This window comes from Rhinopithecus roxellana, chromosome 4 (genome assembly GCF_007565055.1).
Source record: "Rhinopithecus roxellana isolate Shanxi Qingling chromosome 4, ASM756505v1, whole genome shotgun sequence".
In the NCBI taxonomy this organism is placed as follows: Eukaryota; Metazoa; Chordata; class Mammalia; order Primates; family Cercopithecidae; genus Rhinopithecus; species Rhinopithecus roxellana.
In genome coordinates this window covers 119,322,266-119,348,637 of record NC_044552.1, presented here as the reverse complement: position 1 = coordinate 119,348,637, position 26,372 = coordinate 119,322,266, and the positions used below count along the sequence as shown (strand labels likewise).

The window sequence follows — 26,372 nt, the reverse complement described above, 5'->3', positions numbered from 1 at the left end:
TAAGGCATTGAAAAATAGCCAGAACATTGTCCCTTTCTCATGGTAAGGAAAGACTCATAAGTAATTCGTGACTAACTCATAAGTTGAGTACAGAAAAGGAAAAGAAAGAACTTTAAAAAAATACTTTAAACCTTCTGCTGAATTCATCTGTTGGCTAAATTTCAAGTGTTAGTATAGAGATTTCAAATTACATTTGGTTAAAGTAGAAAGTAAGTAATTTCGGCTTAACCGTTGAAATGATTCTGACATTTTATTTAATACAGACTATGAGGAGCCATGCGTAGTGGTACCCACCTGTAGTCCCAGCTGTTTGGGAGGCTGGGGTGGGAAGATTGCTTGAGGCCAGGAGTTTGAGGCTGCAGGGACCTATGATTTCACTGTCTCCAAAAAAAGTAATAATAGGTCGGGAGCAGTGGCTCACGCCTGTAATCCCAGCACTTTGGGAGGCCGAGGCGGGGAGGAGTTCGAGACCAGCCTGACCAACATGGTAAAACCCGGTCTCTACTAAAAATACAAAACTTAGCTGAGCGTAGTGGCATGCGCCTGTAATCCCAGCTACTCAGGAGGCAGGAGACTCGCTTGAACCTAGGAGGCGGAGGTTGCAGTGAGCCGAGATCGCGCCACTGCACTCCAGCCTGGGCGCCAGAGCAAGACTCCATCTCAAAAAAAAAAAAGTAATAATAAAATGTTTAAAGAAGAGAGATGTAATATAGTGCTGTGTACTTGCATTGTTCAAGAATTGTGGAACCAAAAAGCAAAAAATAACCAAGACATTATATTATGACATAATGATTTAAATGAAAAATGTTCCTACAGTTCTGTAATATTTTTAATCGTTGAAGACTTATTCAGTATATTTACTTCCCATGAGGGAGATTAAATAGTCAATGATTTCATCAGCAAAGAGACAAAAAGGCACCAAGTAGTATATGTGCTGGATCAAAACAAATATTTCACTTCAGAATAATGTGCCTTATTTGACCACTTAATGATATATTACAGTATGACTTCTCCCAGCAAAAAGGAGCCCATTTTACTTACGCGATATATGCATGAAGGCCCTTGGATATATAGCACTTATGGGATGCTTGAATCCAGAAGAAGGTTGCAAGGAGAGACCATGCCCACTCCTTTAATTGCAAACTTGAGAAAACTTGGAGAAACACCCGCTTTCTTCCTGTTAGCTCCTCCTCCTTTCAACTCACTCTTTCCAGGTGAAACTTGAAGAGAGATACATAGAAAAACTCTGGAAGTATACTCATGAAACGGTTAACAGTGGTTGCTAATTAGAGAGTGAGAATGGGGAAAGAAATACATATATTTATTTTGTTATTAAAAAACCATTATCAATTAAATAATAAATTATAGTGTATTTACATGCCGTTTAGCATTTGGTTTTCTCAACTTAGTTTGTATAATTTACCGTATTTAACAATATTTTTGATATTTCACTACTGAAAATTATTAAATTTTGCATATTAATATTGATTGAAAAAATTTTCCTGACTCCTGATCCCCTTGAGGTGAAGAAATCTGAAGCTTAGGTTGTCTCTGTTTAGCAAATCCTCTCAAGGCAAAAGCTGGCTTCCTTGTTCCATTTACTGCTCAGGGTTCCAGTCTTTACTTGGTTTTTACTATTTACTTTACTTGGTTTTTACACTATTAGTATTCCTCACTAATGCTTTAATGAAGTTTTAATGGTGATGGTTTGTTTTTATGTTTCCTCCAGGGTTTTTAGTTGTTTTTAAAATGTTGGTCTAGAAACCAGGTCAGCCATTCTGTTGGAAATGAACCTCTCTTAGTTTTTGTACCATAATGTATACACTTGGTATGTTACATAATTTCTACCAGAGCTGTGAAATGGTATAATGAAGTGTCTTGATGCCATTCAGTAGACTAACCCTCCCTTTACCAAAAAGTTTCAGCATGTATTTTCTTTGATGAATTCTTTGCAAGATGCAGATAAATACTGGATCGTTTTTCCCAGGTTAAAATTATGTCTGTGATTCTGTGGTGTAGAACTCTGTGAGGTTTTGACTACCCATTAGCTGTATATTAGAGCAAATTCAGATGGACTTTTGAATAGAATCACAGTTCTCCTGAATGTGTGACTTCCCTCATCACACTTTCAGACTGAAGTTGGATAGCTGCACCCATGTGTCTTTGTGAGGCATCTTAATTTTCATAAGGCCCACCTTATCTTATCTCAGTGCAGCTTTGTCCTAAGCTGGCTCAAAACAACAGAAACTGCATTCCAGGAATTTATCAGGAGAGTATAAATAAATTCTCGTTGCTTTGTATTATCCTTACGTTCTAGAAGAAACCAATTTTTATGGTTTACATAAAGAATATTTAGTCTACCCATTCTGCTGAAATAAAATCTAAATTTCAAATGAAGTCAGAGAGTTAAATACCTGGATGACATCAAATTGACTTTGCCGTAGACCCATTCTTTTAAACTGCCCTTTAGGGTGATGCCATTCACTCATAAGCAGCAGCTGGCAAAGCATCTGTATGTTTCCTCACAGATGTTGAGGATGTTCTTATTACATAAACGTTGGGTTTCTTGTCACTGAACTCCCAAGGGAGAATTTCCTTCTGAGCTTTCCAGGAACGATTTGGTTGTGGACACCAAGCATTTGGGTCTTGATTGTCTCCCTTTTTTCTTTGGCTGCTAGAAAGCTTAGCATCTTGAGGTCCTTCCCTGTCAAGGACATAGAACTTCATGGAATGTACCAATCTCATTGCAGATGCCATCTTACTTTCCTACCCTTAATTTTCCTTTAACTCATTTTTTGCCATATTAAATGCCTATTTTTAAATCATTTTGAGTATTTTTTGGAACATGGTAGCCACATGCAAAATCATTTGATTATTGTTTCAAATAATGCAAATCAGTGAATAACCATGTTTTAGAAATGAAATTACAAAATTATATGTTACTTTTGCTTCTCTAAACATTATCGGGATCCAGAAAATTAGATTTTGATATAATTCACTGTCTCTAGAATTCGAAGAAACAAATATGCAAAGACAGTGGAGACCACTATTAGGATTTCTGAGAAAGTGTACAGCTTGTTCCAACCTCATTTGGTTGAACAGACAAATTTTCGAAAGTAAAATCACTCTCCCCAAATATTTTGTAGATTTCAGTAATCTGATAAATGAGCTATTTACTCATTGTTTCTTTGGTACCCACACAGTGGATTATCCATAGCAACAACCCTTTTCAAAACTTAATAGGGCCAACTCTGTATTTATTAGGGAAATAATACCACCAGGTTAAACAAACTATGGCTCTTGGTTCTGTGAATTTACTCTCTTTCAACGGGATCTGTTAAACTTTCAGTGTGCCATGTTGTAGATCATTAGAGAAGCTGAATTAGGATATGACTCTATGATCCTGAAAGTGCCATTTTTATAGTGTGTTTAGAGTCAAATAAAAAAGATGATGAGCAAATAAAGCATTCGAAATAAAGTACTATGTTATGTATTGAAAACAGGGCCAAATTCTTGTCTGCACAGTACAAATGAGAGCTTGATTATGGTAAATATTACCACTTTCAGTCTATGGAGGTTAAGTAGAATACATAATATTGGCTCAGGAAAATACATTTCTGTTTTTCTTGATTCTAGGAATTATATTGATGTGGAATCTGTAAGAAAGGCTATGCCTCAAAAAAGAAAAAAAGATAATTTCAGAATTACAGAGATTTTCATAAGAGAACAGATTTTTTTCAAAGAATTCTAATTGCTATTGAAATTTAAATTAAGCCTAAGATCTTTCATGTCAGTTGTTGAGAAATGAAGTCGTATTTAAAATCACAAAATGTTAGCGTTCATTTAATTCAGTATCCTTATTTTACAGCCATGAATGCTTTTAGAAATTGCTACAAAAGCATACTGACTATCATCTCGTGTCCTTGTGCAATATAAAAACATATTTTAAAGTAAAACTTGTTAAGCTTCTGTCCTACCAGGTATACTAATGGGAGTAGAATAATCTTTTATAAGGGTAGATTGATGAATAATTAGGGTTTTTTTCTATATAATAGGATGGAGTACATTTTTTTTTTCTTACAGGATTTTTTATGTGGGGCTTAATAGTGGGGTTCTGTATTTATGAATTGGTTGAGCCTGTTTGGATAAAATCTTTGCTATGTCAAATATCTATTTTTTCTTAATATAAGTTTTTTGGTAGTTTTAGCATTTAAATTATTCCCTTTTGTTTATCTTCATAGATTCTGGAACTTTTCAAAGCCTGACTTTCTTCTTGAAACAGTGGAGCATCATACAGAGTTTACTTGTGGTTTAGACTTCAGTCTTCAGAGCCCCACTCAGGTAACAGATACAATCTCATGATATTCTCTTCTGCCCAAGTTCACAGCCAACTCTGTGTGGCATGCGTTGCTTTTATGAATAACGTTGTTGCCATTTTAGCTATATAAGTTTGTGTGTTTGAGCATTAAACTACTGGGGAATAAGAGGTATCAAGAAAGTTCCCATACCTTTCTCCTCTTGAAAGATTGATTTCTCTGAGAGAAAAAGGAACCTTCCCAGGAGGTATTATCCTAACATTTTGAAGACTTTCTCTAGGCCTCTCCCAACAGAAAAGTGACAAGAGAAAGATGGAATACGGCAGGATTGTCGCCACAGGCTGGCAGGAGTCAGGAGCATGTGGTCCTGACTCAGCTGTCCCACTAGGCAGTTGAGACCATGGGCAGGCAGGTCACTACCGTCTCAGGACTGTCGCCCTTGTCTCCACACCACATGTCGAATGGGAGGCTTCAGATGGAGAACAAGTAGAGGAGAATGTCTACTATTTAAGTTAATAAACAATATATTTCTCCCTTTTTGTTCTCTTGAGGACTTGAGAGTAGACACTTTGCACTTTAAATATCCCTCAGGGTTTTTTTTTTAAAAAAGCTTTTTCATTTTAGAAATTGTAAAGTCAAGTCAGAAACACTACAGTATGTTGAGTGATAAGGCCCTTTAAATACAGACTATGTTAAAGAACCAGCATATCAGTGAAACACAATATTTGGAAATTCTAGAGCATGACCGTGGAACTGTGCTTTTATGATAACTTTCATAAATTAAACAAAAAGGAAATCCCACTTCACATTAATGTGTTCTGAAATTTAAATAAATATGTAAGGTTTTTTGGGGGGGGGGGTGTGGTGGGCAGAGTTTCACACTGTCACCCAGGCTAAAGTGCAGTGGTGCAATCTTGGCTCACTGCAACCTCAACCTCCCAGGTTCAAACAATTATCCCACCTGAGTATTTCCCTCCTGAGTATCTGAAATTAAAGGCATGCACCACCACACCCAACTAATTTTTAACTCCAGCCCAGGCTGGAGTGCAGTGGTACAATCTCTGCTCACTGCAACCTTCGCCTCCCGGGTTCATGTGATTCTCCTGCCTCAGCCACCCCAGTAGCTGGGATTACAGGCATATGCCACTGTACCCAGCTAACTTTTTATATTTTTAGTAGAGATGGTGTATCGCCATGTTGACCATGACCAGGCTGGTCTCAAACTGCTAACCTCAAGTGATCCACCTGCTTTGGCCTCCCAAAGTGCTAGGATTACAGGCATGAACCACTGTGCCTGGCCTAATCTTTGTATTTTTAGTAGAGATGGGGTTTCACCATGTGAGCCAGGCTGGTCTCAAACTCCTGACCTCAAGTGATTCACCCTCCTCAGCCTCTCAAAGTGCTGGGATTATGGGCATGAGCTCTCGGCCTGTGAGTTTTTCATTTTAGGAATTAAAGATGTAATTCTGAGTTTAAAAGATTTTCATTCGGTATTAGAATGTTCCCATTAACATTAGAAATAATCATTTAAAATGACTTAATGGCATATAAGAAGAGAAAAATCTGAAATAGTGATGAGTGAAATGGCATTATTTTCAGCATAAATATAATGTGTTTCAGATGAACTAGTCCTTTTCTGATATATTTATTATAGATGGTTTTTAATAAAATGATTGTACCTGTTTTCTATTTTAGTCTTAAAAAGTTATAATGTACATACTGAAACATGGCACCCCCAAAAAAAGGATCCTAAGGAAATATTCATTAAATCCTCATCCTTACGTATTTCTATTACCTGTCCTCTGTGAGCCCAGACTGGAACCTGTGGCAGCAGCTGCAGCACCCCCATTTCCTCAGCTGTGGCGCTTCCTCGCCAGGTCTGAAGAATACCAAATGTTTTCTAAATCCTCCACACATAGTAGACCTACCTTATTAAAAGCAACTTTGTGAGGAGAGGACTTAATCAGAGGACATACATCCCTAAGTAATAGATTTCATTCAAATTAAGATGGTGATCTCAACCAGTATTTTATTTTTTTAATATATCTAACATTAATACATTTTAAACACAAACATTTGAGTTGTGTATATTATTAATTTATATATATTTAAATGATAATTTGTATTATTTTAATTATTTTTATGTACAGAAAACTCAACAGTGTACATTTAATCCAGTTTAGTGGCAGGTTCTTTAGCCTTTGCCTTTTCCAGCTGGGCAGTGTGAGCCACAGACTTGGGACCAAGGACATTGACCCCCCGGTGACAGCAGATCTCATCATGTCTGTCATTGCAATTGGTCCTGATAGCTTCCACCATCCTAACCAAAGCCCTTTTGTCTTCCGAGTTAATCTGTGTGAAGGTGACGGTGGTGCGGGTCATCCTGTGGACCAGTCTTGCCCTTTCCTTGACAACACAGTCAGGGACCCCCATTTTAAGAGACAGGGCAGGCAGGAAGACAGTCAGCTCAATGGGATCCACGTCATGTGCAGTCACCACCAGCTAAGCCTTCTTCTTCTCCATCAAGGTGGTGACGGTGTTAACCCCAGCTTGAAGGACAGGTGGTCTCTTAGTGGGGACATCCCCTTTGCCAGCAGCTTTCTTCTCAGCTTTCGACTCAGCAGAGCCGAGTCTCTGCTTCTTCTCTTGCTTAGTCTCTGGTCTGTATTGTGGGCCAGCTTATGTCGTTGAGCAGCTGTTTGGTGGTCCCAGGGCCTGGGTGAACTGGTTCATCACAGGAGGCACTTCTAGGCTCCTGTAGAGGGTAGCTCTTTGCTGTTGCAGCCTGACATAGTGGGGCCATTTCACAAAATGGGTGAGGTCCCTTTTGGGCTGGATGTCCTGTCCAGTGTCAGAATTCTTAGGCCTTTTCTCAGACAGGGGATTCATCACTTTCTTGGCCTGTTGCTTCAAGACAGCAGGGACTGGGGCCACCGTCTTGCCCTTGGTCTTCTTTCAGCGTCTTGGGCGACTGGAGGAGAGAGATAATTTGTATTTTTGCAAGCCACATCAAACTCCTTTCTAGGGGAGATATGAATCAAGTTCTACATGTATCTCCATATTTTTCCTTTCACTTATTTTGTCTGTTGTAACGAACAACTCCCAGGACTTAGTGGCCTAAAACAACAATTTTACTTGCCCACAATTCTGTGAGTCAGCAATTTGGACCAGGCTCATCCTAGCAGTTCTTCTTTTGGTCTTTCCTGTGGCCACCCATGTGGTTCCAGCCATCTGGTGGCTTAACTAGGGCTGGGTAGTCTTAGGCCTTGTTCAGTGTGTCTGGTGGGTAGTGTTGGTTGTCTTCCAGGCCGTGTGTCTGTAGGTGTGCCCAGGTCTCTGCATTTAACAGTTGTGTGTTTCCAAGAGGGCAAGAGCAGAAGCCGTAAGTCGTCTTGAGAACTGGACTTAGAAGCCACACAGCATTCCTTCTGTTTCAAAGCAAGTTGCGAGGCCAGCCCAGATTCAAAGAGTGGGAAATAGACTCTACCGCTTGATGGGAGGACCTGTGAAGAATTCATAGTCACTTAAAATCTGCCACACTAACCTTTGTTGGTATAGTAGGTGGTTTAAGTTTTATTTGTTTGTTTGTTTGTTTGTTTTGAGACGGAGTTTTGCTCTTGTTGCCCAGGCTGGAGTGCAATGACACGATCTCGGCTCAATGCCACCTCCACCTCCTGGGTTCAAGCAGTTATCCTGCGTCAGCCTCCCGAGTAGCTGGGATTACGGGCATGTGCCACTATGCCCAGCTAATTTTGTATTTTTAGTAGAGATGGGGTTTCGCCAGGTTGACCAGGCTGGTCACAAACTCCTGACCTGAGGTGATCCACCCACCTCGGCCTCCCAAAGTGCTGGGATTACAGGCGTAAGCCACTGTGCCCAGCCAAGTTATTTTTAACATACTATATTTATCCTTTAGTCTCATAATGTGTCAGATTTACAGATTGTAAGTTGATTTTGCTCTTTGATCATATTTTATTCCCTTAGGTAAGGAGATCGAGACCATCCTGGCTAACACGGTGAAACCCCGTCTCTACTAAAAAATACAAAAAACTAGCCGGGCGAGGTGGCGCGCTCCTGTAGTCCCAGCTACTCGTGAGGCTGAGGCAGGAGAATGGCGTGAACCCGGGAGGCGGAGCTTGCCGTGAGCTGAGATCCGGCCACTACACTCCAGCCTGGGTGACACAGTGAGACTCCGTCTCAAAAAAAAAAAAAAAAAAAAAAGACAGTATCTTTCTGTCACCTCTTAGTATCTTTCCATCTGCTTTCATATACCTATTGTCTCTTGTGATCTTAGCAGCTGTAAGACCTTGCTGATGTTACTTTAAGGCTCTGTGTTTTTATATATTCTCAGTCTTAAAAGAGATTTATCTGAGGTCTTCTGTGTATAATTCTGTTTCTTTTTAGCTTCTCCTTTCTTAGAGATCTGAGAAATGAGGTCAAGGGCATTCTTACATTACACCACCTTTCTTCTTAACAGAATGTAAGATCTTGTCTTTAAAAGTTTAAAACTTGACAAGTAAGTGTCTGGGGTCATTCTTTAAGGATAATTGCTGAGAAATGCTCTACGCCCTCTTTTGTTAAGCAGGCTGAAGGCATCGTTTTCTTTGATTTTTTTTTTTTTTTTTCTAATCATGATTTGTACAGTTCTAACATTTTATCTTTTCTTTCTTATCCTTATTATTTCTAAATTGGATACTCTTTTTCTTTTTGTAAGTTTGTGATTCTAGACCTATAATATACCTATTTATATAATTGGAATTTCTATATTATCTTTAGAATTCCTGACTTTGTGCTCTGCAGTATCAATTCTGCTCTTCCAAATGCTCAGTGATGTTTAGTTTACTATTTATAAGCTGGATACATGTTTACATGTCTTTATACATTCTTTTTGGGGCATATTTATTATTTTAATCTCTTTTAAAGTAAACATTATCACTTTCAGATATCACTGCAGTATGTTTAATAAGCTTTAATGTTTTCCTCATGACAAAATTTTGGAAATTACATTTAGAAGAAAGAGAAAAGAGTACCTATAGTCTCCCCACTTGAGAAAGAATTTCTGTTATACCATATTATTATGTTTCTTTTAAAATTCTGTTTTACCATATTATTATGTTTCTTACATTTAATTAAATGTAAATTTGTATTTTAAAATGCACATATTTTTAAGTGTACAGCTCAAATAGTTTTCCAGAAGTGACTACCCCTGTATAACCACTATCCACGTTGAGATATGGAACATGGCTTGCATTCCAGAAGCCTCTTCCCAAATCTGAACCCCTCCTTCCCAGTGGTAGCTACCCTTCCAGTCACTATCTGTGTGTGTATTTTTCAAGTTTTTCAAAGTTTGGTTATACTACATATACAAGTTTACCTTCTGGGACTCCCAAAATGCTTGGTAAACAATCTTTCTTTCTCTTTTTTTTTTTTTTTTTTTTTCATAGAGACAGGATCTTGCTCTGTTGCCCAGTTTGGTCTAGAACTCCTGAACTCAAGCAGTCCTCCCTCCTCGGCCTCCAAAGGACTGGCATTATAGGCGTGAGCCACCATGCCCCACCTAACATAATCTTTAATTAGTGAATATCTGAATCTGTCCATGTTAGGAACATGTAGCTCCTATATAATGAGTTTTCTTTAAAATATTAATAGAGTAGAAGTAGTTTTGTATATTTTTGTTTTGTTTCAGTGTAAGATGATTAGATTTGGTTCTGATTTAAACTAGTTCTTTAGATGTATTTTTATTTTTAATTATTATTATTATTTGAAACAGCGTCTCACTATGTCACCCAGGCTGGAATGCAGTGGTACGTCATGGCTCACTGTAGCCTTAACTTCCTGGGTGCAAACGATCCTCCCACCTCAAGCCTCCACCCCCACCCTACCCTACTGAGTAGCTAGGACTACAGGTGTGCACCACTTTTTTATTTTTTTACTTTTTTGTACAGATGAGGTCTCACTGTGTTGCCCAGGCTGGTCTGGATCTCCTGGGCTCAAGTGATCCTCCCACCTCAGCCTCCCAGAGTACCAGGATTACAGGTATGAGCCACTGTGCCTGGTTAGGTATAATTTAAAAATTCAGCTCTTGTTTTGGTTCAAATCTCTATTTCCATAATCTTTGATATCAGGTTTAATGGTTGACAATAGATAAAAGTATTTAAGAATTCTCTAATGAGTTTGGAAAATTGGATTTTAGAAGATGGCAAGCATTATTGGTAGTTAGGATATTTGTGTCCTGTTCACCTTTTATGTCAGGTGATATTTTCTGCGTCTGTCACAGACTAGCTTTAGAGTTAAAAAGAACAAGTGCCAGAAACAGTCGGTGTCCTCAGGCATTAGTCTCTGCTGTTTCCTCATTGATGCTTTCATAATTGTGTAATTTTTTAGCTTACAGTGATACAAGTCCTCGTTGTTTTCCCCAAGCCATAAAATATTTCCCAGGTCCAGCTCTGTAGGATATCAGTGTGCTCCTTAGATGGATGGTATTAGGTTGTGTCTGCTGCCCTCTGCACTGCATAGACACCCTGATATGGTTTGGCTATGTCCCCATCCAAATCTCACCTTGAATTGTAACTCCCACAATTCCCACATGTCATGGAAGGAACCCGGTGGGAGGTGATTGAATTATGTGGGCAGGTCTTTCCTGCACTGTTCTCATGATAGTGAATGAGTCTCATGAGATCTGATGGTTCTATAAGGGGGAGTTGCCCTGCACAAGCCCCCCTTTTTTTTTTTAACTGCTGCCATCCATGTAAGACGTAACATGCTCCTCTTTGTCTTCTGTCATGATTGTGAGGCCTCCCCAGCCATGTGGAACTGTAAGTCCATAAAACCTCTTTTTCTTCCCATTCTCAGGTATGTCTTTATCAGCAGTATGAAAATGGACTAATACATACCCCTTGCAATTATAGCATCCCATTACTGTTGACATCTGCCTCTGAGCTTCCATTTCTGAATCACTCACTTTCCTATTCAATTTCCTTTCTCTTGATTATGAAGCATTGCTTCTAAAAACCCACCAAACATACTGACTAGGCACACTTCAAATAGCTTTTTAAAAAAACTTCATTTGGGCTCTTGGTCCTACTCAACTTACCTTTGAAGTCTTTCTGATTTTACCTTTGAAGTCTTTTTGATTTTTTTAGCCCATTCTCCACTGTTTCTTTCCTCAACCTTTTTCAGTGTCAGTATCTGGACATTTGACCTTATGTTCTACTTACTGTTAAAAGAAAGTTCCCAGGAATGAGCCTCTTCTTCCGTCTCTGTCACCCCAAAATGTTTGCATGTTATCTCTGTTTTTTTTTTCCATCCTTCCAGTGGGTTTCTAATTTTCTCACTGGTTCCCTCATCCACATCTTTGCTTCTTCCCTTACCCACTGTTTTTAGATCTTCAATCGGTTCTTCTGTTTTCAAAGCTCTATGGGGCTTACCCCACTGTCCTGTCTCACTATCAGTAAGTTCTATTTCTCTTCTATTATTAAATATCTAGAATTAGTAGATTGACCTCTTGCTTTTAGTTTCTCAGAATCTACACTCTCTTTTAAAGCTGTCTTCCTTTTCATCATTCAATTGAAGTTAAGCCCAAAAAGATCACCAGTAAACTCCTGAAAACCAAATTAGCCTTTTTTCAGACTTTTTTCTTATTTAGCCATAAAATTTTGATATTTGAAAAAAATCTTCCTGTCCTATTTTTTCAATGCTACCATGCTAACCTCTTCTTCCTTACCTCTTTGCTAAATATCTTCATTACCATCCTTCTAAAAGTAGATGTTCTCCAATAGTCAATCTTAGCCCTCTTAACTTTGGTGCAACTTCTCCTTGAAGCTGTCATGTAATTCTATGCTAGTGGTGCTTGCCTTATGTATCCAGCGGACTTTACTGTGAGATCTGAGTTGATGTCGTGCTTTTCCTTCAGTATTCCTAACCTGGTCAATTGATTGCATTTTGGGGCCATACTAGAGATCTGGGAAGTCATCCTAGTTTTTCTGTCTCTTCACACTTCCTAAATTCAACTTGGTATCGAGTTCATGAGTTATTTCTCACCAATATCTCTGAAATCCAGACAATGCCTTTCTACCTCCAGTGCCTTAGATGAGCACTTATTTGTACCTTTACCATGGATTACTGCAACAATCTCAAAGCTAGTCTCTGAGCTGTTTCCATTATCACATTGATTCTCCATGTTGCCTCTAGGGAGAGGTTTCCATAAGGCAAATCTGATTTTATTAGTGCTTGACCTGAAACACATTAAAGATAGGAGCAAGATGAGAACTGCCACCATCACCACTGTAAATTAACATGGTTCTAAAAATTGTGTGGCCAGTTAGAAATAGGAGAAAACAAAATAGAATATAAATTTTTTAAAGGTAGAACATTTTATTGTCGTTTGTAATTCATATGATTGTCAAATTGAGTAAGTATTAAATATATCAACTTTAAACCTATTAAAAATAATGAGAGTCCAATAAGAAAGTCAGTTAAAATAAATATATAACATTGAATACCCTACAGATATAACAATTACCAGTTAGAAAATAAAATGGGAAAAATCACTTTTACATGGCAACAACTGTGTATGTGTGTGCGTGCATGTGTGTGTGTGTATGGGTGTAGGATTCCTAAAGAATAAAAATTAAAAATATACAAGACTCTAGATTAAGAAGATTATGTAACTTTACTAGGAGACTTTTGAAAAAAGACAGACATATCATGTTCCTGCAACAGAATACATTTTTCCTTTTGCTGTCCCTTTTTTAAGGCATTTGTCATCCAATACAGATACTACTATATTTGCCTCCTAACCTGTCTTTCTCTTTTTAGAATTCATGGTTAATCACTCCTGTGATGCTTTTAAACCACTCTGACCGTTAACCTCCTGCCATACTATTAAATACTAGTTTTAATTTGCAAATTAATCCAGTTAAATTGTCATTTTTATCACTGTCATCTTTGCTCAGAAACCTTCAAGAGGAAGCCCATTCATGCCCTTCAGTGTAGAGTCTGAACTTTTAATCTTGCTTTCAGGATTCAATATAATCTGTTTTCCTTTTTAATTTTAGTTCTTGCCATCCTATGTAATCCTCTATTGCAGAACAATTACATTTTGTTATTCGTCATATCCCTGTTTTTTACCCCTGTTTCTCTTGCTCTCCTCCGCCTCTGCCTATGGAAATTATTTCTGCCTTTTTGATTCCAGAATTAAATTCTTCTCTTCCTTCTCTCCTCCTCTCCTTTTCTTCTCTGCTTCAGTAAATATTTTGTGTCAGCTAAATATCTTGAGTGCCCGGAGACACACAGAGGATTAATGTCAACTACCTGATATGTAGGTGCTAAATAGCTATTGAATGAATTAATGAAAAAGATTTTTTTAGTTTATTGATCAACTCTTTTCTTGCTTTTGCATGAACTCCATAATGATTATCGTAATAAACCATATTCTCTCCTGTAGTCACTTTCTATTGTAAGCTGGTTGAGTAAGTAAAACATGTTTCTTCCTTTAGTCCCAAGTTTGATATACTGCAATATAATGTCTTGGCTGCTTTTTCAAAATGTAGAGTTAACTGTGATTTTTTTTTTCATTCTATCTGTGTTTTTCTGCCTGTTTATATTATTCATTTTTGCTAAAGAGGCCATATGTCATAAAGATAATTACAGTAGATTGAACAAGTTTCCCAAGGGCAAAAGCAATTGTCCACGAAATTGAGAAAAAAAGGGTATAATGATAAATAGGAAATGGAAAACTTCTTAATAAAGTAAAGCTCCTAATGAGTCAGTTGGAATTCTTATTATTAACAATCACATTAAATCATTTGAGATAAGTTACCTTATCAGTTGCATGTGTAAACATTTTAATAAAGTGGAGGGAATTGATACAATTAAGGGATATAAATTCATTTTCTAAATTTTACATGTATTTAAAGTGTCATATTTCCGTTTTAATGTTTCCTTCTCTAAAATCCACATTTATGGGACCATTATTATTGAAGATGTTCTATAATACATGTGATTTGATCCACCACCGGTAAATTTTTGTTATAGTCTCCTTAGTGAATGCATGTTTCTTTACTATTTTTGGATTTATGTAGCATTTAGTCTGGTATTTTGCACATAGGAAATACTGAAATACTGGTTTAATACAGTTGTTCTCTGGCATTCCATGCATGAAGATATCTTAATGTTTATGCCATACATACCAATGAATAGACTTTATTGACATAAAATAAATTTCTGTTCAGTTTTTCAAACTTTATTATATGTTTCGTAGAAACTGACATTTTAGTTCAAAGCAAGTAATTCATATTTCTGATTAGTGTGCTTGTTCTTTTAACAGAAATACCTATTATGCTGTATTAAAGTGAAAATGAAATAATTGAAAATAGAACTTATATGGCATCTTACCCTATTGGTTTAGTTTTTTTTTTTTTTTTTTACTACCCTAGTAGATAGCATCTTTTAAAATAATAACAAAGATTGATTCTCTCTTCAAATTTTACATTAAGTAAAAAAATACAACATTTTGACAAACCATTTTTTCCCATAATGTCAGTAATTTTAATTCTGACTTTTGATGAAAAGATTAGCATGTTGATCTTAGCTTACAGTAAATTCAGAAGGGCATAGGGATGAAATGTACCACAGTGGGGGCTTGTGAGTAAAGGAATACATTTTCCACTTGCATATCCTTGGACAGAAGCAGTAGAGCCTGGAGGCCCCTGCCGTTGAGTGTCCACATGCACACTCATACTGTAAGGGAAGAGGGTCAAACAAGAGATGCCCCAGCCTTCAAAAAACCCTAGATGGGATTCAGAAAAAAACTGCCTCTCAAAAGATTGAGTTTCATCAGAGGAGTTATAATGCAATTATAACTTTTAAATGAAAACTAAAACTTTCAGTTATTTACTTACTCTGATGTATCCCACTGCCTAGAACATTTTCCTTTTTTCCATTGTGCCACTGTCCCAAAAACAGCAACAAATGCTGTCTGGCCGGCTCCTCCTTTAAGCCTCAGCTTAGATATTACTTCCACCTGAAAGCAGGCACTTCCCTCACATTTGATGATAATGGCCCCTTGCCTACTTTTATGGGACCCCGTAATTCCTCTATCATTGTACATATTACTCTACAGTATAGGTCTCTCTTTGCTTACCTGTCTCTCCATTACAGTCAAGATCTGTGGAGCCAGAGACCAGGACCCTTGTATTTATTGTCAGAACCTGTACATACTTCTGACACAGAGGAGGTTCTTAATAAGTCTTTGTTGAAAAAATGGATGAATAGATGTATACATAAATTATCTTTTAGATAGCTGTGTAATGCTGAGGAATATTTAACAAACAGTTCTTAGGACACAAAGGAAAGCTCCCTGTGAAACTTCTCTAAATATTCCTGAAATTAAAAACAAACAAACAAAATATATATCCTCCAAATCCCATAAAACTTGTTGTTTTTACCCATATCTCTGAACTCACACCTAATTGGATGCTGTTTATTATATGAGAGGCTCTCTCTACTCAACAAAATCTTGCAGAAAACTATGGCGCATACATGGATTCACTTAGTCAACAAGCATCTATCAAAGGTTTACTGTATATAGAACACAAGGAATATAGATTTACAGATTTAATCAAGATACAATCCCTGACTCTAAAAAAAAAACTATCTTGAGGTTTAGTTTTTATAAACATACATGAATGTTACTAGAAAACAGATACTGTATTACTCAGCATGCTTTTGCTTCCTTGTTCATTGCTATAAAGCATAGAGCCTAAGTTATTTTGCCAGTATTACGATGTGCTCAGCTCTGATGCCTGAAATCTTTTTGCTCCATTTGTTCCCTTTAGAACAGATTTTGTTATTTGGAATTGACTTTTTTAAAAATCTTTATTGGCTTTCTGTGGTTTAATCTATAAACCATATCAGCCCATTTAGAACTCAGCAGGATACAAATCTCAAGGAAAGTAAATAAAAATATTGTGATTAACCATAGTTTATATGATTAATAAAATTTTCTCATGCCTTTCAGTAGAAATTCTGGATACTGGCTTATGTAGAGTAGGACCAAGAAGCTACATAAACTTTTGATTTAGGGGTGCTTCAGGGAGGACTTTGGTTTTTGTTTAAAGATAGTTCAATCATGTTTCCTCTTAGTCCTCCTCCCAATTCTGTCTCCTCCTATCTCATATTAACCTATCAGATTTAAAACTTAAATTTTAAATAAAAATGTAAAAATATGGTACAAGGTATTTTCCGTTGTGTTAGTGGCATGTTCTTATTCTTTCTCCTCGGGAAAGGAAGAGAATTATTCCTTAAGAATATTTGAATCCTGCCAAGTTTTGAATTTCTTTTAATCAACAACAGAAAATTCCTACACAAGTCCCCCATCTTAGTTCACATGACAGAAACCCAGTTAAAAAATTGATACATGTTATACTGTTTCTCAGCAGTCCTCAGTCCTAGCTGAGTGTTGGAAAGGGCCGTAGACGATTACAATGCCCAGCTGAAGAATTCTCTGGATTCATGTTTGGGGTCAGGGGTTGAGACACGGAAGAAAATTATGGATTCTCTCTCCCTTCCCACCAGAATGTAAATATACACAAAATGTTGTATGTGTGGACTTTCTGAAGCCTATCTGTGGACCTTGGCTTCAAGACTCCAGCCTGTGTCAGCCCAAAGTGGAGCTAGTGATGCTGATCCCAGGACCCCACTTTGAAGCCTGAGGCTAGGGAGATGGGGACCAGTCTATGTGACCTCCAGGTGATTCTCATGCACACTAAAGCTTGAGAACCACCATCTTCTAGAAGTACCTCCAGTAAACTATAGTTTAATGTCTGCCTTTGGCCTACTGGAGGGTTGAGATGTTGTTTTTACAGCCTTGTGAAGAAAGATGTATTTTTTATAAAGCCACTCTTCTGGCACTGAATAATTTTTGTAATGGGGGCATGTTATGTATTTCTCTTATAGTCAAGTACTAGGAAAAACTTTTATATCCTCTGATGAGCTGGTAAATTGATCATATCAGTATATCTTATATTATTGTTTGCATTTAATTTCATGCCCAATTTTAGCAACTATTCTCAGCCTCTTTTAAAACTATAATTATGTATCCGTTTTCCCCATTTAATAATGTTTGTTCTGTTAATGAAGTGGTTTTACTGTTACTCACTATGTATGTCCCATGAGAAAGCAAGAGTTACGATGTTTCATTGAAATAATGATTACCCCCTTGACACAGTGAATTGAATCCTGTGTGTGGCCATGTTAAAGGATAATTTTCAAAATGGTGACATGACTCTCATAGTATGAACATGTGTCAAAGATTTTATTTGACTCATTTATGTAACTCATGTAAGATTTGACAGCTAACTTAAAGGAGTCATTGAGTGCTGAAATGAATTTACTAATAGGTGCAGAACTGGACACTATCCACAGGGCAATAAGACTTAAGGTTTGGAGTCATCTCTTGCAGGGGGTAAGCGGGGGCATCAGTTGCATCTCTACAGGACAGGATTCCCTTGCAACTTTTATGAATGGGAATCATTTGCATTGCTATCTGTTTTCTGTAATTTACAGAGTTCTAAAGTAATCTAGTCAGAAAGTGAAACGCACAGAGCTCTGGAGAAACAGTAACCCTTATGGTCCCTAAGACAATGCCAGCCTCCCACTGAAAGGACACTTAGTCATCTTTTTTTCTGGTTTCAATCATTCACAGTTTTTCTCATAGTAAGATAATGGGCAAATAAGTGGGGTTCTCATATATGGGACTGAAACTGAGAAAGATAATATTGGGTAAGTAGAAAAGGAGATTCCTATCATCATCTTTCTCATTCTGTATCCTGAGTCTGGCCTTGAAGGAGTCTTCATGGCCAGGCATGCATTTCTGGGGATGGAAGGGGAAGCTTTTGTTATGAGGAAGCAGGTTGGGAGCCAGGAAAGATGCCTCTTTGTTTGACAAGCTAAAGAACGAGTGTATCTCATCCTATAAAGCAGATTATTTATTTTCATGCCATTTTCTTTACTTGTTTTTTCTGTTTGTTAACTTTTTTTTTTTTTTTTAGCAAAGTCTTTTTTTAATATGTGTCTTTTTGTTAGCCCTTATTTTTAGTACAGTCTTTTTTAAAATGTCTCTTAGGCTGACCACAGATAGGTACCATGGGGCATTAAGAACCAACCCTGTGTTTACTTTCAGTTCTAGAATTAGAGGGGAAGTAGTGCTACCCCAAGCCATTGCAGTGGTGGTGATCATTAATGAGAGGTTCCCTGGGGACCACATGGCACAATAGTTTTTTCTTACCAGGAAGTTCCCACGTGGTAACCTTGGAGAATCTGGAGCCTCTTTGTTTGTTAGTAAAGTGCTTTTTTCTTACCTTATTATTATTTTCTTTATTGTTAGCTTGCTTAAATTTGTAGAACCAGATAGGGTTTAATTAACAAATAGAGAAATACTGTTTTCATCAATTTGAATTAATCTATTCCTAATTCTATATCATTGCAGTTTTACATCTATCTTAATCCAATTAAGTATAGATTTATGAACATTTGCTGAATCAGTGGCCTTAACATTTGGTAGTTATTGTAAGTCCTGAGTGAATAAGAAGCTGGATTGAAGAGTGCTGAATAAGGTTTCAGAAACATAATTTATAGATACCTTGCACTAGAAACCTAAGTCTTATTTATCTGATTCTCTTCTCTCCAGTAGTGGATGTTTAACTTGTGGAAAGGCCCAGCACATGAAAAAAATAAGCATAGATGAGACGGTTAATTTAACATAATGATGTTTGTGTCCTCTGGTATAAAAACTGAAAACTGCAAGATTAGGCAAATAATGGTTTTCAGTGTGCCTTTTCTACGAGGCACTGTTTTTAGTGGATACATTCAACAAGTTTAGGTTCTGGTTGTAGCTCTGCTACTCTAGTGTGAACATGAGGACAGTTAATCTCTGAAATTTTAATCGATAAGATTAATTTGTTGAGCTAATATTCATTGAGTTATGTTCTAATAAGACATGGTCCATGCCCTGAAAGAGCTGAAGACAACTCTTTGTCTTCAGTCAGTAAAATAAGTACAATCAAGTGTTATGGGTACAATGAAGTATTATGGATACACCTCATAGAGGAGGTGATGCCTAAACTGAGACATCTAAAAAAGAGACATCTCTGGCAGAGCAAGGCAAAGGAGACAGAGGAGCAGACAGAAAGGGAGGGAGAAGAGGAGTTATTACAGGGAAGGGATCAGTAAAGGAACAAGAGCATCAAGATGCATAAGCAGCATGCTTGGATTTGAGGTGTGATCCTGGTGCAATGAGAAACTAAGTAGGAACAAACAGATTTTGAAGAGTGTGGTTTTAAAATGTAAACATTTAACTAAAAAGTCTATAATGCTCTCTGTAACTTGGATTCTTATCTCAGAATATTGCTAGTGAATGATAAGGAGCTAATATTACTCTGATTAATTTGAATGGTTCTTGTATTCAAAGTTAGTGATAGCCAAGGAATTACATTAGTCAAAACGAGGGTTCTCTTGTATAATTTTCAACCTTTGTAATAACCACGAAAGGCTGGGAAATGGAGTGCAAATGCTTTTGGTCAAACACACTCTCTTCCTACTTCATCTTTCATTTTACTGCCTACCTTGTTTCTTTTCTTTTTTTTAATTGTGGAAATTTTTGAAAACATACAAAGTAACAGAATCGGATAATGAACTTCATTACTTAGCTTGAGCAACTATCAACATTCTTATTTATTCCTGTACTCTCACCCATCGTTTAGTTATTATCGCTAACATTATTTTTTATATTTTTAGGTATAATTAACATATATTTAAATTTACAAATCTTAGATATGCATTTTTGACAAATAGATATGCCTGTGAAATTCACATCATCCCAATTATTTGATCTTTCCCCCAGTTTCCTTTTTACCCCTTTCCAATCTCCGCTATCCCCACCCTTCCCTCCAGGTGAGAAAAGTAACATTGTTCTGATTTTTTGTTTGTTTGTTTATTTTGTTTGTTTGTTTATTTACCTTAAATGAGTTTTACCTGTCTTAGAATTCTACAAGGAACTTTTCTGTATGTCCTAACTTGTTTCTGGCCTCTTACCTGTGAGCTTCATCCATGGTACTGAGCCTGTTAGCAGTTCCTCCCTTTGTTTTGCTGAGCACATTCTGTTGTATGAATTTACTACAATTTGTTATCAATTCTTTTGTTAGTGGGTATTTTGGTTGTTTTCCTTTTTTTCTTTTTTTTTTAAAGACAGAGACTCACTCTGTCACCTAGGCTGGAGTGCAGTGGCACGATCTCAGCTCACTACAGCCTCTGCCAGTTTCAAGCGATTCTCCCACCTCAGCATCCCTAGTAGCTGGGATTACAGGCATGCACCACCATACCCAGCTCATTTTATGTATTTTTAGTAGAGGCAGGGTTTCACCACGCTGCCCAGGCTGGTCTCGAACTCCTGACCTCAGGTGATCCACCTGCCTCAGCCTCCCAAAATGCTGGGATTACAGGTATTAACCCCTGCACCCAGCCTTGTTTTCAATTTTTTGCTATTGTGAATGAAGTTGCTGTGAACATTCATGCATACATTGTTTTGCAAACATATGTTTTCATTTTTCTTGGACAAATATCTGGGAGTGGAATTACTGGGTCAAAAGATAGGTATGTGTTTAACTTGATAAGAAACGGCCAAATTGTTTTCTGAAATGGTGGTACCATGTACATCCCTACCAGCAATGTATGCGATCACAGCTGTTCCATATCCCTGCTGACATTTGCTGTTGTCAGTCTTTAATTTTAGCCATAATGTGAGTATATGGTGGTATCTCATTGTTACTTTTATTTGCATTTCCCTAATCCCTAATGATGTTGAGCACTTTTTTATGTGTGTACTGTTGCCCATCATTTTTAATTAGATTGTCTTTTATTATTGAGTTGTATTTGTTCTATAATTTATATATTCTGGATACAAGTTGTCAGGTGTATATTTTATTAATATTTTATTTAACTGTGTCTTGCCTGTTCATTTTCTTAACAGTGTCTTTTGATGAGCAAAAGTTTTATTTTTGATTGAGAGTAACTTACCAAATTTTTGTGATTATTACTTTTTGTATCCCTAAGAAATCTTTACTTACCTCTGTATTGAGAATATATTTTCCTTTTTTTTTTCTAAAAGTGTTTTTATATTTAGGTCTGTGGTCCATCTCAAATTCATTTTTATGTGCAAAGTTGGGGTCAGGATTCACTTTTTTCCCTATGGATATTCAGTTGTTCTACCACCATTTATTGAAAAGACTTTTCCTTTTGCCTTTAATTGTTTTGGTACCTTTGTTGAAAGCCATTTGTCCTAGTGTGGGGCCTATTCCTGAACTCTGTTCTCTTCCTTTGGTCTACTTGTCTTTATCCTAATCCTGCACAGTCTTGATTACAGTAGTTTCTTGCTGAGTCTGTAAGTCAGCTAGCGTAAGTAGTGCAGCTTTGTTGTTTCGTTTCAAGATTCTTTTGGCTAAGTCCTGGCATTTCCACATAAATTTTAAAAATTGCCTCATCCATTTCTATTAAAAAATGAGTATATAGAAATACAATTCATTTTCATCCTGGAGACATTGCTACACTAAGTTTTTAATGCATAGTTCCTGAACACCCTGGACTTTCTTCCCTTCATGTTTTCCTATGGCTTTGTAGATGTGAATGTCCTTGTCTTTTGTGTCTACCTCCTACAGAGGTCCAGTGGAAATGCCATGGCATTGTGAAGTTGTCTTACACTGTCCCAGCTGGAATCATATAGTCCCCCTAAGAGTCTCTGTTAGTACACCTTCCACAGTCAGTCCTGAATGAGCCATTTTTTGAAGGCAAGAGCTTTACTTCATCTTCCTCTCCATACCCACGATATTGAGCACAGCATCTTGTTCACAGTCTGGAACGTATCTTTTCAAAATTTCTCTCAGATGGTAGGGAATTATGTAGTTGTTGGGTGAAGGTGGGGGACATTCTTATAGGAAACCTCAATCAAATGGAATACACCAATTGGAATATACTCAATCAATTGGAATCAACTGGAATACCCTGAGGTATATCCTAAAAAGGGAATATAGACTTTTTATCAAAAACTTAGCCGTATGTTTTTCCTATTCAAAAATATGTTTACTAGTGGATGATTTACGACACTCTAAATGACTTGGGTTTTTGCTGCCAATTTTGGATTTTCGTACATCTAAATATGTTTCTTCTTACTTCATTTTTGTTTTCTAGGTGGCTGATTGTTCTTGGGATGAAACAATAAAGATCTATGACCCTGCTTGTCTTACTATTCCTGCTTGAGATACACTACTCTGATCAGAAACAGAGAATGTTGGCTGAAGAACTGCCTAACAGCAAATAAATTAACTATGGAAAACATAGACATTATGCTTTTATATGCTATTCAGATTTCAAATCTTTCCAGTTTACCCTGGAATCAGTTTTGAGGGAGCTGATAAAGGCTTTGGCTCACTCATTAAGCCTGATACATAAGCCATATTTCTCAAAATTCTAAGAGATAATTAATGTTATGGTATATCTTATAATATCTATTAAAATGTAGTCGCTGGGTCATAACATGGATTAAAATATGGGATATCAGGTTATACTTATATAAATAGTGATATATTTCATTTTTAATTTGTCATTTTTGATGTAAAATACAATCACTGCTGTGATAAATAAACTATATCTGTGGATCATTCATCATTTTATGACTTCCCCAAAAAGACTGCTCTTTCTAATACATTGTATATGTGAATACAGTATTATATTAATATAGATATATCTGTGGTTCAGTAACAGGACACTAGAATATATTTAATTTATTCTTTTATTTAGTAGCTGTTTATTGAGCATTTACTCAGTGCTTGACACATAGACTGAGTGAGATTCTCTCAAGGACTGGTGCTATGTTTTTAAGAACATGGAATGCTATGAGCTAAGAGCTTACTTTTTTTTTTAGCATTTATTCACATATTTTTAGATATTATACTTATGACTCTATAATTTTGTCTTCCCACTTCTCTAATATCAAAAATTTTTTAAACTGTCAATTGAACAGAAAGTTTTAGGTCCTACTAAGGCTTCTAGCTATTGCCCTTGAAACCAGGCCTAAGTGCTGCTATAATGCTCCTTGCCACATCCCTAAGGTTTCTTGAAAAAGCTCTAGGTGCAGATGAACTGAAAAAAAAAAAAAAAGTACGTTAAAGGGGAAAAATCAGTGAAACAAACTACTTTGCATAACACTTATATTTCCTATATAATATTAAGATAATACTATAAGTGGTAAAGATTATAATTCTTAAGTTCTTTTTAAAGAACAAAATATGCTCATAATAACCAGAGCAAAAATAAACTAAAATATATATATTGCCTTTATAAATTTGCTTGTTTACTTCTTGCAGAAAAAATTTAAGACAGCTTAAGATATAAAAACAAAACAGCATAAATTAAGAAGTGGAACCAAAGACAGAAAGTGGAGCCAGGAGTGGGGCTTGAGTATTGAGTATACATACCTCAAAGTCCTGTAAAGTTACTACTGACTGGGCCAAAGATTTACCGCTAAGGTTTCTAGCCTCATAAATGGGAAATCTGATCAGCTACACAGTTCAGTGCCTGTAGCCTAGAGGGCAGACTCTGTCCTTGTGCCAGGCTTGGCCCTAGCACCCTGCCTGGCTCAGGCAACAGAAGGGGCTCAGCAACTGTTAGTTAAATGAATGAATGGTCTCAGGGAAAATGCAGCTCTTTTTGGTTCTTTTTTTTTTTTTTTTTTTTCCTGTTCTTTGAGAATGGAGCCTCACTATGTTGCCCAAAACTGGTCTTGAACTCCTAGGCTGAAGCCATCCTTCCACTTCAGACTCCCAAGTACCTGGGACTACAGGCATGTGGCACGGTGCTTTTGGTTCTTAGATCAGCAATACAGATTGCTTTTGAGAGGTTCGATAAAGAGGACACTGCTTAACCTCCTAAGTATACTGCAATGAACATGGTGCTTAGCCACATCCTTAGAGTTGTCACACTGATAAGTTTGACAGCCTTTTTTCTTGCTGCTTGCCTCTAAATGAACTAACGGCATTACATCAAGGTGTGGTCAGTAAAAGTGGGTTTACAATGGGTGTTCTCTGTATCAGCAGAATCTGAGATAGACCCTTAAAAGTATCCAACCCAAAGTAGTCAGACATAGTGGCATGCACCTACCGTAGTCCCAGATACTCGGGAGGCTAAGGCAGGAGGATCGCTTGATCCTGGGAAGTTGAGGCTCAAAAATATCTAACCCAAATAATATTTACAATGAAATTATTTCCTTTCCTTCTAGAATGCAAGAGGTTTTATTAATAAAATGTTCTATCATGTATCTTTTGAAACAAAAACTTATAATTTAAAAACTAACCTCTCCCTTGATTTATTTTTTCCCTCTACTCCAGGAATGTTAGAGATGTTTAGAACACTGGCTTTATAATATATAACTCAGGTTCTTGGAGTCTATCATTGTGAGAGTGGATGAATGCTTATCCAGTTGGTTCCCTGGAACTAGAATTGGAAAACTCTAAGGATTCTCTCCTGAAAGACAATGTGCAAGATTTTTGAATCCTTGGTAGATGACAAGTTAAGCAGCTTTTGGACTTTAGAGGATGACCAGTCATTCTTTCTGGGTTGGGAAATCAGCATTTGTCTCCTGGCTGCTGAGCTCTTAGCTTTCATCTTGCTGGCCTCCCCACAAGCTCCTCCTGTACCTGCAGTGACAGAACAGCACTAAAGAGTGGATAAAGGAAAAGGGAACTCAGTTACTGATTTGTGGTCAGGGCACCATGTGAGATGCTTTATGTATGTTATCACTTTTAATCTCTATAACATCCCTGCAAGGTAGCCCTCCTTGTTTTCAGGACAAGGAAGCCAGTGTTCTCAGGAGTCATAATAGCCAAAAAATAATGAAATGAATTTGAAATCTGGAATGATTGAATCCAAACCCGTGGTCCTGCCACATAGTCTCCTTTTCTTAGGAATAACAGAAATTGGCACACTGAGAAATAGTTGTAAGATGTAGAACTCTCTGGTGAGTAGATCCTGATTATTCCTGAAAGAATTGACAGAATTGAGTTTCCAAGTCTCAAGAGCTAAGCTGAGCCTTAGTCTTGGTAGGGAGTGACCCTACCAAGGTCCATCACGCCCAGGGAGATCCAGGCTGAGTCAGCTATCCTTTCTGCCTTTGGCACTTCTTAACTGTGTATCTTAGCAATAATTTGGCTCTTCCAAAAATGAACTCAAATTTCTTACTTAAAAGTCTTCTCCTTGTATTTGCTTATCCACTTAAATGCTTTTTAGTTTCATGTTAATACTGAATACTCCCAAATCTGTACACCTACCTTCCCCACCTGGGTTTCCCACAAGCCTTTGCACTCATTTTGTTCCAACCAAACTCACTTGCCCACTTACCCAGCTTTTCCTCCTGCACATGCTTTTTCATTTGTTGACAAAAGTCAAGCTGTTATAAAAGATCCATTTGGGTCAAGCTAAAGACCTAAACACCATCCTTGGTCCTTCCCTTATTCCCACTTCTCCATATATATCGAATGAGATCCTTTTTAACCCCTAAACACTGCTCCCTTCTATCTCTTCCCCTCAGTCCAACCACCATTGCTCCAGTTCAAGCCATCATTAGCTTTTCTCTGGACAATTGCAGCAGCTTCCTAAATGGTGTGTCTGTTTCCAGTTCTGTGTCCTCAGAGCCCTCCTCCTCAACACAGCTGCCGGAGATGGATCTCAAATGCAATCTGATTACATCAATTTCAGTATAAAACCTTTCTCTGCTTATAGGATTACCTATAGGAAAAAATTCAAGCTTACTTACCAAGCAGCCAGGGTCCTCCAGGGATAGCCCTTGCCTCTGTCTACAGCACCGCTTCTCTTCACACACAACCAGTGTGCTCACAAATTCCTCATGTAAGTGATGCAGGTTTTTGGCTGGTCCATGTGCCTGGACTACCCTGCTCTTGGCTCGGTAAATTCTTACCCATCATGTAAAAGTCACATTAGGCTGGGCACGGT

At 37.3% G+C, this 26,372-nt stretch overlaps 1 protein-coding gene across 1 annotated transcript in view; it reads left to right on the top strand.

Moving 5' to 3' along the window:
- Positions 1 to 23,038, top strand: part of PEX7 (peroxisomal biogenesis factor 7) — a 93,912-nt gene extending 70,874 nt beyond the window's left edge. Inside the window, exons 9-10 of the mRNA XM_010379482.2 lie at positions 4,242 to 4,341; positions 22,557 to 23,038. Of these exons, the coding sequence (XP_010377784.1) occupies positions 4,242 to 4,341; positions 22,557 to 22,625 (169 nt within the window). The 3' untranslated portion in view covers positions 22,626 to 23,038. The remainder of the gene's footprint in view (positions 1 to 4,241; positions 4,342 to 22,556) is intronic.
- The last annotated feature ends 3,334 nt before the right edge of the window (positions 23,039 to 26,372 follow it).